At 44.5% G+C, this 12,103-nt stretch overlaps 1 protein-coding gene across 6 annotated transcripts in view; it reads right to left on the bottom strand.

Annotated features, from left to right (window-relative positions):
- PTPRT (protein tyrosine phosphatase receptor type T) overlaps positions 1–12,103 on the bottom strand; it is a 1,130,568-nt gene that overhangs the window by 276,147 nt on the left and 842,318 nt on the right. For all 6 annotated transcript variants that reach the window (XM_024238852.2, XM_063720525.1, XM_054542313.1 and 3 more), the window contains exons 10-11: positions 6,844–7,045; positions 5,391–5,493 (exon numbers count right to left, since the gene is read on the bottom strand). In XM_024238852.2, the coding sequence (XP_024094620.2) occupies positions 5,391–5,493; positions 6,844–7,045 (305 nt within the window). The remainder of the gene's footprint in view (positions 1–5,390; positions 5,494–6,843; positions 7,046–12,103) is intronic.

Raw genomic sequence — 12,103 nt, forward strand, 5'->3', positions numbered from 1 at the left:
ACATTTCCAAGGAAGTCTTCAGGGATCAGGGGACGGTCTGTTACAGAACCTGGGGCTCTGCCCCCAGCCTCACTTCAGGGACTGCATTATAGGTGACTAATTCATGGCCAAGTTACTTTCTTATGAAAGTTACTACGGATCAGTCACACATCAGTGTGACAGGTGGGGCGTGGGGGAAGAAGGCTCAGCATGTTCAAGCCAGAACTGAATATTAGATTCTAGTCACTATTTGATTGATCTTTTAAGCAATTCTGGGATTCTGTCACTTAAAAACCAATAAATCTTTGAAGGCCTGAGGAAAGCAATACAAAAGCAATAAATCTCCATTGTGGAGTGTTAGAAAAATAGGCCAGGCTGCTGAGGTGGTTTGGCTGGAGGGATGAGGGTGCGGGAGCCCCACACAGCAACAGTCCTCCCTGCCACACCTTGCCCCGCTGCACACTCAGTTCTACCAGATAGAGTCAGATCCACGGGGCTTCAGAGGAGCAGTAAGTGGCAGAGCAGGGGCTGGAGTTTGGCTCAGCCAGGGTTGGGGCATCACTGGCAGAAAGAAGAGCCTGCCTGAGTGGGGTCTGAAGGCCAAAGTTTTTGTGTGAGTCTGTTTGAGAACACACAGCTCCACTCAGAGAGGGACCCGCTGAAGCTCACAAATGATAGACCGGGCTCACACAAGGCAGAGTTGGAGGACCCCTGAGAATTCCTCTTGCCCACCCCTCATGCCCTGGTTGGTGGAAGTTTACTCCGTAGCACCCCCACAAAAGGGCCACCCGGTCATCATGTGACATACCAGGCAGAGGAACTCAGAACTTCCCAGGGGAGCCATGAACTCAGAGCCAGGATACTAGGTCTATGCACTGTCTTTAACTGTAACAAGCCCCACAAGCTTGGGCCAATCAGTTAACATCTTAGACTTCAGTTTCCTGCTCCAAAATGGAGATGGTATTTCCCAACCAGCTGACTCACCAGGTAGGTGAGGATCAGATAATACAATGGAAGTAAAGGAACAATTAACCGTACATGCTAATTCAGAAAACTATTAACTGTAAAATTTGATTTGAAGCATCCTTAACCCAGTGCATCTAGTGAGTTGAGTCCTGGGATCACAGAGTGTCCATATTGTTTTCTCCATCCTTCACCTCCCCAACTCACACAACTGCACACTGCTCTGCTTTCCTGGGTGGTGCTCATCTCTCCAGCCAGTCTACCGCTTCTCTCAATCACTACAGTCAATGTACCTAGTGGTTTCATATCATCTTACAGTGGAACTGCAGAAGCAGCTCAATACCCCTGGGTTGCAAGAAACATAACCCGAGCACACCAGATGCACCAGGCATGACACCATTGGTAGGACCTAGGTGCTTGGACTAAGGAATGGGGATAGTTTAAGAAGTGAACACCACATGGCATGATCCATGATTCAATAGCATCACCTCATGACATGATCCAGTCAGATCGAGCCTCCCACATCACGACATTGCAAATGTTCAATCAGATCACGCCATTACCTTCTGCCTATAAAACCTGTCCCCGCCTCCAAAAGCCTGACTCGTGTCTCCTTGTTCAGCAGCCTTGCAATAAACTTTTCTCTCTACAAAAACACAGTGCTTCAGAGTTTGGCTTTCTATTGTGCATGGGCAAACAGACCAAGTTCTGTTCAGTGACACTTTTTTGCTAATTTCATGATTTTGTTTGTTTTGTGTGTTTGCTTAATGCCCCACCCCCCTGCCTCACTCACAAACAATTTACTGGAGCCTCAAGAGGACAGAGGTGTGGCTATCTTGTTCCTTGCTGTATCCCTATTGCTTAGCTCACTTCCCTAAACATGGTAAGTGTTCAATAAATATTTGTTGCATGACCTAGTGGTCAACTACCTCTCATATAACATCCTACTGCCCAGAGTTCAAGGTGAATGAAGGTCAAGATAACTGAAATCCATTGTGATATTTCCACTTCTGTCCTTCCAGTTGTCCTGAAAGTCGTGCTGGGTGGCATTGGTCAGTCACTTCCCCTTCTAGTCAAATGCTCAAGAAACAGTCTGGAAATAATTCCAGAAACTGAGTCTACACCCACCCTCAATGCTCCAGAGCCTTGAGAGGAAAAGCAGCCAGACATTTCCAGACACCAACCATTTCCCCTTTGAGCAGTGACATTTCTTTTATTTATTTATTTATTTATTTATTTATTTATTTATTTTTGGATAAAAATGTCACCAAAATATATCATGCACACCTTTCTCCTAGGAGGTGGTATAGTATAGTAAAATGAGTGTTGGCTTTAGGTCATTTGAACTAAGTTTAAATTTTGCCTGTACCGTTTGCTTGCTTTATAGCCTGAGTCAACTGACTTAGCTTCTGTTTGTCTCAATTTCTATATTTGCAAAATGAGGAGACTATTCTACACTGTTGCGAGAATACAGGTAGTGTTATATATAGAGACAAGCTGGTAGCAAGTGCTTGTTCCTTAAATGAAAGCTAGCAGGCTCCTGTAAGTTGCAGACCCATCTTTTCAGGGTAAACCAGCACAAAGTAATAAACACGAATGGCTATGAGGGATGACAGCATGTAGGCCTGCTTGATTTTTGAGTCCCTGTGTCTGTTTTGTAGAGTTGCGCTATTCCTTTGCACCCTGACAACTGTCATTTCTCATTGCTACTGGGAAACTTTCATCCCCTTATCCCTCTTCTTAATTTGTTGAGTCTTACGATGTATGAGCTTGTTAAGTAGACGTGCAAAACCAAGAGTATAGAGATTCAGAGGGAAAGTGTAAGGACTTCTCTGTGTGGGAACTGGAAAAGTTTTCATGTGCATTTTGGTTTGGGCTTTTGAGAGGCCCCCTTTGCTGTGGGTGAAGGAGCTTGGACCCTGGCTGGAGTCAGGTAGGCCTGGATGTCAGGCCTGCCCTACTCTTGGTATTTCCATGTTTTGTTCAGCCTCTATGAAATAGTTACTGGCCATACTTTACAGATAAGGAGAATGGAATCTCAGAGAGAGAGAGAGATTAAGCATCTTGTCCAAGGTCACGCAGCTGTGTTACCACGGGATCTGATGCCAGGTTTGCTGCCACCAAACTCTTCTTCTTTCCATGGCCCCACCCACAGCCAGAACACTGGGAAGCTGGACTAAATCCAAACACATTGAAAGGCTATGGATGACAGCTGGATTGGGTCCCTTAGCTGAAAGTTTTATAGGCTTAGTAACCTTGGTCCACCATGGACCTTGGGTCAGATCGGGGCTGTGTTCTGGGTTAGCTGTTAACTTGCTGTGCAACCCTGAACAAGCCTCTTCCCTTCTCTGGGCTGTACTTTTGCTATCTGGGATGCTTTCTAACATCTTAAAACAGTGACCAATACTATGGTATAAAAGAAGAGAGAATTGTGAAAGGGAGTAAGGCATTGGTGGCCAAAATGGAACATCATTTGACACCTGGGGGACCTGCCTTCAAACTCAGCTTTCCTACTTACTGTCTGTATGCCCTTGGGCATTTCTGTGCCTCAGTTTCTTCATGTGCATCTGAAAATGAGGACAATATCTCATAGTATATAGAGAAAATTAAATGGCAATATTACTTCAGAGTAACTGGAAGAAAAGCGGGGGATTCATAACTGAATTTGACTTAAGACCCAACAATCTGCTTTGACTTATCACAGGTAGGACTGTCCTAGAACTACCAGTGTGTAAAATATAAGACAAATGCTTTCTGGTCAGATACCCCGTAAACATTACCAACACATGTTGCAATGACTGAAGGTTCACTTGGCTTAGGGGGAGCATTGTCCAAAGCCTTCAGACTACATAGGAACTTCTAAATTGGTGGTGGTTGGTTCTGTCTACTTCAATGCCTATCATTTCTAGATGAAGCTGTATACAGGATGGACAATAGCTATCCAGACCATCTCAAAAGCCCCCTTCTGGGCTGGTGTCCTAGCCTCCAGTGACACAAGGAGTGAGGCTGCATGCATCTCTCTAGTAGCTGCCCATGTCCTCCAAACAGGCCTGAGCCTCTCAAACACACCCCCATTCTCATCCCAGCACTCCCACCTTGATGTTTATGTTAAAGCAACAACCGCCCTGGTTGCTCCCTGTTATAGCATGCTGTCTCTCTTCTCCATGCCTGTGCTCACACTGGACACTCTTACAACATTGGTGAAATCTTACACATCATTTAAGATACAGCTCAGTGTCTCCACTGGGAATTCTCTCCTCTGAGCTCTTACAGTGACCTATGCATATCTCCACAAGGACACACTGTACTGTAATTATGTTTCTGTCTCCCCAACTGGAGTTTGACTTTCTTTAGGACATGACTTATCCATGGCTAGTTCACTGCTATGTTTTCAAGCACTTAAGCATTGCCTGAGACAGGGTGGATTCTTAAAAAAAAGTTTGTTGAATGAATGAACGGTTTTTAGGCCTTGGGCCCCGCCTCATTCCTGGTACATAACGTACTGAGTTTATGCTTGATGAACTGAACTGACCAATTTGAAAGTTGTTCCACTCAATGCTCTGCTTCATTTTAAGGGACTGTAGTCCTCCTTCCTGGAGTTCTGGGCAAAACCGGCAGTCAATATTTCTGCCCTTGTGCAGTGTACCTTGTTTAAAAGAGATGCCCACGCTCCTGATATCATGAACTGGCACTGGTCAGTTTAACTATGGAGATGTGTCAGTGTATTCCTGAACTTCAACCATCTTTGGTAAAATCAGCAGTTTTACCTTGACAGCAAGTGCCCCTATGGGACTCCAGCACCCTACAGCCTTAAACTGGACCAGCCCCCAGGTCTTGTCAGATTTGTGATATCTGAGCAGGTTGTTTTCAGAATTCAGCAAACCTGTCTATCTGGCTGTTACTGGCAGTGACACAAAGAAAAGTGACCTTTCCAGGAGACAGTGTTCCAGGCCACTGACCCCACTAACTAAATTTACCATAAACATGTTCCAGGAAGTTTCCTTCTAGACCATCTCAGGTCCCGATTAGGATGTTTCTTGTTTTTTTTGTTTTTTTTGTTTTGTTTTGAGACAGGGTCTCACTCTGTTGCCTAAGCTGGAGTGCAGTGGCATGATCACAGCTCACTGCAGTCTTGGTCTTCCAGGCCCAAGCAATCTTTCCATATCATCCTCTCGAGTAGCCGGTACTACAGGCATGTGCTGCCACATCCAGCTAATTTAAAAAATTTTTTTCTTTGTATAGACGGGGTCTCCCTATGTTGCCCAGGTTTGCCTTGAACTCAGGGGCTCCCTTTGAACTGGGCTTGGGGCTGCTGACCTCCTTCCTCCGAGGAAGCTTTGCTCCTGGCCAGTCTTGCCCATGGGCATTGCCAGTCACATGATTCAACTGGAGGCCCATGTGGCACAGAGAAGAAAAACTGCAGACTCCAAGTGAAGAACCATCCTCACCTGACAGGAGCTCCCCGGGACTGAGCAGGTTTCAGCATTACTGTGATGGTCGTGTCTGTCTCATTCAATGGGGTGTCTGTGTCGTACTCAGGCATGGATGGAGCTGGACAGGAAAGAGAGAGTGCAGGTGAGTTCAGCACAGGTTCCCAACCGGCTCCCCACCGCCCCTTGCTGCCATCCTTAAAGACACAGCATGGATAGAGGGAGGACGTTTAGGAAAGGGGTTGGATAAGAAGCCTTCCAGGCCTTCAGTAAAGGAGGCCCTGATGCCCAACCTGCCCATAGTAGGTTTCTTCAAGGTGCAGTAGTGTGGGGAAGGGTAGCAATGATGTGTCCAGTAACCTGCATGAACCAAAATGTTCCACACCTAATAAATAGATATGTGCAGGGAATATAAGTACTAACAAAGAAGTGAAAGCAGAGTCAGCCTTGCTAAACACATTTAAAATGCAAATTACATCAATTATGAACTACTTCCCCTCTACCTTTTTTTTTTCTTCATGAGACCTCCCTTCCCTCATACTCAGCCGATAGGAATGCAACTATATCTATTCCTTTGGGAAGGTAATTTAGCCATTTGTAGTAACAGCTATTAAAACCCACATCCTTTTTAATTCAGTTTTTCCAAATTCTGAATTTAATCCTAAAGTTATAATCCAAACCAATGAATTAAACTTTATTTTGTAACATGTTTATTGAAGCGTTATTTTGTAAAAACACAGAAGCACCAAATATATCCAACCACAGGGGAATGTATAATTAAATTACGTCCATCCACTTGACAGAACATTATAACGAAAGCAGTGTAGCAACATAGGAAACACTTACGGGATAAAGATAAGAGAAAACATTAAGCTACAAAAAAACCATGTTTTTCTGGAAAACCATGTGCAAAATATGTATGTATGCAGACCAGAATTGCATAGATATTTAGGATAATGAAAGCTGTAGAAAAGGTTCTGAAATAATTCTGCATTGTTGCTGTCTAGTGGCAGAGGGGGCCCTACTGGTGATGGCAGTCTGTAATTTTGGACTGCTGTGGCCCTGTAATAGTAATTCATTCATTCATTCATTCATTCATTCATTCATCAGGCATTTCATGAGAACCTGCGCTAATGTCTTGTTCTGGCAAAAAGAATGTTCCTGAAAATGAATTTAATAACCAACTTGTGTGCAATATACATTACCTACACACACACGTACTATTTAATGCAACCCTATGGGCAAATTATTTAGTGGCTTGCCACCTAATTAATCTAATTTTTACACTTTAGGAAGTTCATCACTTAGATTTTCTTCATAGGAGACAACAATGGTAACTCACTAGGGACTGGATCGTCCTAATTCCACCCATATCACAGGGTGACAATTCAAGAAAGATTTCCACTTCAAGGAAAATCAGGAAGTGGGGGTGAAACAACCTTTTTTCCTTTTTCCTTTCTAGCAGAGATACCTGAAATTTTGGTGGCGATCCGAGTGGTGACAGGGGGCCCAAAGCCCTTTGCTGTGCTGGCCTTGATGGTGAAGGAATAGGTGGTCCCTGGGTAGAGACCCACAAAGAGGTGGTGGGTTTCATTCCGGAGCTTGAACACTTTCCCCCTCTGGCTTGAGAGGTCAGCACTTGGGTCCAGCGAGCCAACAGCCTTGTAGTTGATCTGTAGGACAAGCCAGCAAACAAACACATAAATGCCTCACTCAGGAAGCTGGATGGAGCTCATTTAGAGGAACCTTAGGGAGGTGGGGGAAGGGGCGGGCATGTGAACTTGGCCAGCAGATTCTGCTAAGCTGCCTGTTGCTGTCCACTTTACAGATGATCCCAGCCTCCAAATACCCCATTGCTCACCCACTGGAGCAATGCATGTTCTCATTGATTTGTAGGAGTTAAAACTTAAAATAATTGAACTTTCAGAGACAGAGAGTAGAAGGATGGTTATCAGAGGCTGGGAAGGGATGTAGGGGGTGGGGGGATGGTTAATGGGTAGAAAAAATTGAAATAATGAATAAGATTTCATGTTTGCTAGCACAACAGGGGGTTTATGGTCAAAAATAACTTAACTGTACATTTTAAAATAACTAAAAGGGTATAATTGGATTGTTTCTAACAGAGAAGATAATTGCTTGAGGGGATGGACACCCCATTTATCAAGATGTGATTATTACGCATTGCATGCTTATGTCAAAATACCTCATGTAACCCATAAATATGTATACACCTACTATGTACCCACAAAAAATTTTTAAAAAAAGAAATAGAGGGCGACCCACAGATGTCATTTTGAATTTTCTGACAGTCTCATGAAAAGAAGTAAAAAAAAAAGAAACTAATTTTAATAACGCATCTTGTTGAACCCAGTGTATCCAAACTATTATCATTTCAATCTGTAGACAACATAAAAATTGAATGGAATTGTTTACATTCTACTATTCGTATGAAGTCTTACAAATATGTCTTTTACCCCTTCAGCGCTTCTTCATTTGGACTAGCCACTGCTTTTCACAAGTGCAGTAGCCCCATGTGGCCAGTGGCCACCATGCTGGGCACTGCAGTCATAGAACAGTATCCAGGTACAGCATCCCGATGAGAATTATTTATGAGGCTTGTTAAAAATGCAGATCCCGGGCCCCATATTCCAGACCGATAGCAATTGCTGACTGGTGCTTTCTTGTGCATTATCTTTTTTGTCTTCCTCAAATCCTTGGGGTCATCAGGATAGCTACTCTCATCTTAATAATGGAGAAACTGAGGTGCCAATGGAAGCAACTTGCATGCAATCACCATTTTTCAAATTGTATATGGAGATAGTTTGTCTATGGTATATGAAGACCACGCCCCATGTGACATATCATGAGTTCAGCAATAACCAAACTGGTCTACACCTGTGGAATAATTTGTGTCTACTGTTCCCTGATCACACACTTGAGCGTCACAGCAAGGTACTAGAAGAGTTTTGAAGTGCTCACTCCCAATTTCTGCACTTGCCCAAGGGTGAAAATAACTAACAATTGGTAGCCCAGCACTGGTCCCACGGATCACACTTCGAGTGTCACATCTTGAAATTACACAGTTGTAAAGTGGCAAACACAAGATTTTTTGTTTGTCTTACCTGGTTTGTTCCATTAAAAATATTTAATTAGGCTAGGTGTGGTGGCTCACACCTGAAATCCCAGCAATTTAGGAGGCCAAGGTGGGAGGATTGCTAGAACCCGGAGTTTGAGGCCAGTCTGGGCAACACAGTAGGACTCTGTATCTACAAAGTATTAAAAAATTAGCTGGGTTGGTGGTACACATCTGTAGTCCCAGCTATTCAGGGGCTGAGGTGGGAAGATGGCTTGAGCCCAGGAGTTCAAGGCTATAGTGAGCCATGATTGTACCACTGTACTTTAGCCTGGGTGAGAGAGAGAGAGAGACCCTGTCTCTAAAAAATTTTTTAAAAATTAATTATGGCATAATATACATACAGAAAAGCATACCTCTTGATGAATTTTTGAAAACTGGATACAGTCATACAATCAAAAACCAAACCATTACCAGGTCCAAAACTTTTTCCTCACACTCCCTTGCAATCCTACTTGCCTACCCCCATCAGGGATCACCTCTGTCTGACTTTTAACAGCATAGACGAGTTTTGCCAGTTTTCGCACTGCGTATCAGTGAAATCCTATGAAACGCGCTTTTTTGTTTCTGGTTTCTTTCTCTCAACATTATCATTATGTCCATGGGATTCATCCATGTTGTCATGGGTAGTAGCAAATAAGGCATTCTCAGGTACATTCAACAATCTCTTGCTGACACTGTACTAGGCAGGTCTGACTCCAAAGCCTGTACTCTATATTCTATACCACACTGCCTGGCCTGGTAACAGTGCATCAGTTGAAAAATGCATTCACTCATCCACTTATTTGCTCCTTCACAGTGTTTCCTGTGTACTCCTGTATTCTAGGCCCTGCACTGTGTGGTACTGGGGGGGGCCCAACTGAATTCAAGTCAGGCCTCGTCCTCAAGTGACTTCCATTCTTGAGAGAGGTAAGCCAGCTATTTAGACAGGTGACATCACTTATCTTCTGTCAAGAATGGCCAAACCCAAGCAGAAAAGGAAGCACAGCAACTTCTCTTCAAAAATAAGCAATTTGCTGTTACTGGCAATGGCACCAAGTGTTTTGGAGAGAAAAGTGATTTCTTTCTCCTATATTAAACAGTAGTGATGCTGCATCCTTGAGGAGAGAGGTCAGACGGTGCCCAGAGCAGAGTGTGCGCAGGAGGGAGGAAAAAGGCAGGGAGCTGAGGGCTTTGGGCTTTTTTCAAGCAGCACGTGAACATGCATGTGCACCATGCAGGTGGCTGCTAGCTTCAGGCTGCTCTGGTGGACCTGTCTATGGCATTCCCTCCGGTCACCCCTGCCCACTCCAGTCCTTCTCAGAGGCAAGTGCTACAGGCATCTATCTGCCTCTCTGTTTGAGGACTTTCTCCATGGGTGCTTGCTGGGAATGGGGGTAATTAACACCGCAGCCCTGATGGGAGTTGATGCATAAATTCTCCGGGCTCCCCTTCCTTATACCCCTGCAAGCTCCCCCTCCTTCGTATCCCTGCATCATCCCAATTTCCCTGAGAGGCTCAGCTCCACTTGCCTCTAGAGGCAGCTGGTCTGAAAACACAGTGATTATTGGCTACTTTCCTTTCTCTTCCCCACTCCGTATCTCTTTACTGGTGTTTCTTAAACTTCTCAGCAAACTGCTCATATTCAGATCCTCATCTCAAGGTCTGCATCTGAGAATGACCAAACTAAGGAAAAGGGCTCATGGAGGTATCTTAGGGGAGAGTGCAACTGACACCTGAAGGACAATCCTGAGTCAGAAGAGGAAAAAGTGTTGTAGGTTCCAGGCAGAGGGAACCGTGTAGGCAAAGACCTGGGGTGGGAAAAGGTTTGGACAGAGCAAAGCCCAGAGCCACTGCAGAGCAGCGAGCAAATAGGGGCAAATGGAGTTTTCAGCGTGCAGGTGGATTCTGGTTTCCACTGTGGCACAGAAAAGGGGAGATGTACAGATAGTTCAGCCCGTAGCCACCAACCCCAGTGCACCAGTGGAGGGGACGTGTGCTTGCATTCTTTGAAAATTCTGTCCCTGTCCCCCTGCCTGGACTGGTGGCAACTACATTGATATACAGACACCGGGAGGTAAAACTCATGCCTTATTTACTAGCCAATTCCTTTCCTGCGCTCCAAATTCAATCCAAAAGCAACTCAATTTCCACCGAGCTGTCAATATAATATACCGCACTCTTCTGCTCTCCTAACCTTTCCTGGTATTACAGGATCCTCACTTACTTGTAATGAAACACTATGAATAAATCAATGTATGTTAATATAGCATGTCTTCAATTTTTTATGAAGGGCTTCACCCAATCTAATTCCCACTGCTTTGTCAGAAACAGTCTTTGAAAAATTTAACTTGCAAGTTTCACGAAGTTAGTGGGGGATCAGGCTGGAGAGGGAAAGAAGAAAGGTGAGAAAAATGGGATGGGAGGGAGTTGTGGCTGTAAACGTATAATATAATATGAACCTTCATTTATAAGTGGGGAAAATGGAAGATTTGTAGAATAGCAAACATAAAATAAAGGGTTAGTAGGGGGAAGGGTGCACAGCTGCACATCAACCCTGGGCTCCTGGCATGGGTTCTGGCTGCAAAAAGTACTCAAGGATGTCCCCCTTCTCTTTTAGTTGCTGACAGTAGGATCCCCAGCCAGAAACCAAAGCAGGTGCTTCATAACAAAAATCCAAGGCTGGGCACGGTGGTTCACACCTGTAATCCCAGCACTTTGGGAGGCTGAGGCAGGTGGATCACCTGAGGTCAGGAGTTCGAGACCAGCCTGACCAACATGGAGAAACCCCGTCTCTACTAAAATTACAAAAAATTATCCAGGTGTGGTGGTGAACGCCTGTAATCCCAGCTACTCGGGAGGCTGAGGCAGGAGAATCGCTTGAACCTGGAAGGCGGAGGTAGCAGTGAGCGGAGATGGCACTATTGCACTCCAACCTGGGCAACAAGAGTGAAACTCCCTCTCAACAACAACAACAAAATCCAATCATATCGTAAGAGCAATGGTTTCCCATAGCTCTCAGGATGAAGAGTGTGTCTTTGTCATGTGGTCTTAATCAGCTCAGTGCATGAGCTGGCCTCTCTTGTCCTCCCCCCAGCACCCCAAGCCTTACTTCAGTACCTAAAAAGAACCATGGTCTTATCTGCCACAGGAACTTGCACCAGCTCTTCTTTCAGCCTGGGCCCCCTCTTCCTTCCCATGCCTCCTTGTTGCCTCATTCATGACTCCTCACCCTTAGCAAACCTCACTTACAGGGACTCTTTTTATGGGCATCTTTTCTGACTCCCAGGTTCTTATTTTATGTTTCCAGAGTCACCTGTCTCTCCTTTGAGCCACTAACTTTCCATGTAACCATGTGATTATTTCATCAATAAGTCCCTTTTCTACCAGCCCAGGAGCTGAAAAAATATGACTTGCAAGTCAAATTCAATCTACCGTCCGTTTTTGTAAGTAAAGTTTTATTGGAAAACAGCTACACCATTGATTTAAATATGGACTATGTCTACCTTCACACTACAAAGCAGAGCGAATTAGCAACAGATACCCTACAGCCCACGCTGCCTAAAATATTTATTTTCTGGTCTTTCATAGAAAAGTTTGCAGACCTCTATACTAGACT

This window comes from Pongo abelii, chromosome 21 (genome assembly GCF_028885655.2).
Source record: "Pongo abelii isolate AG06213 chromosome 21, NHGRI_mPonAbe1-v2.0_pri, whole genome shotgun sequence".
NCBI classification, from domain to species: Eukaryota; Metazoa; Chordata; class Mammalia; order Primates; family Hominidae; genus Pongo; species Pongo abelii.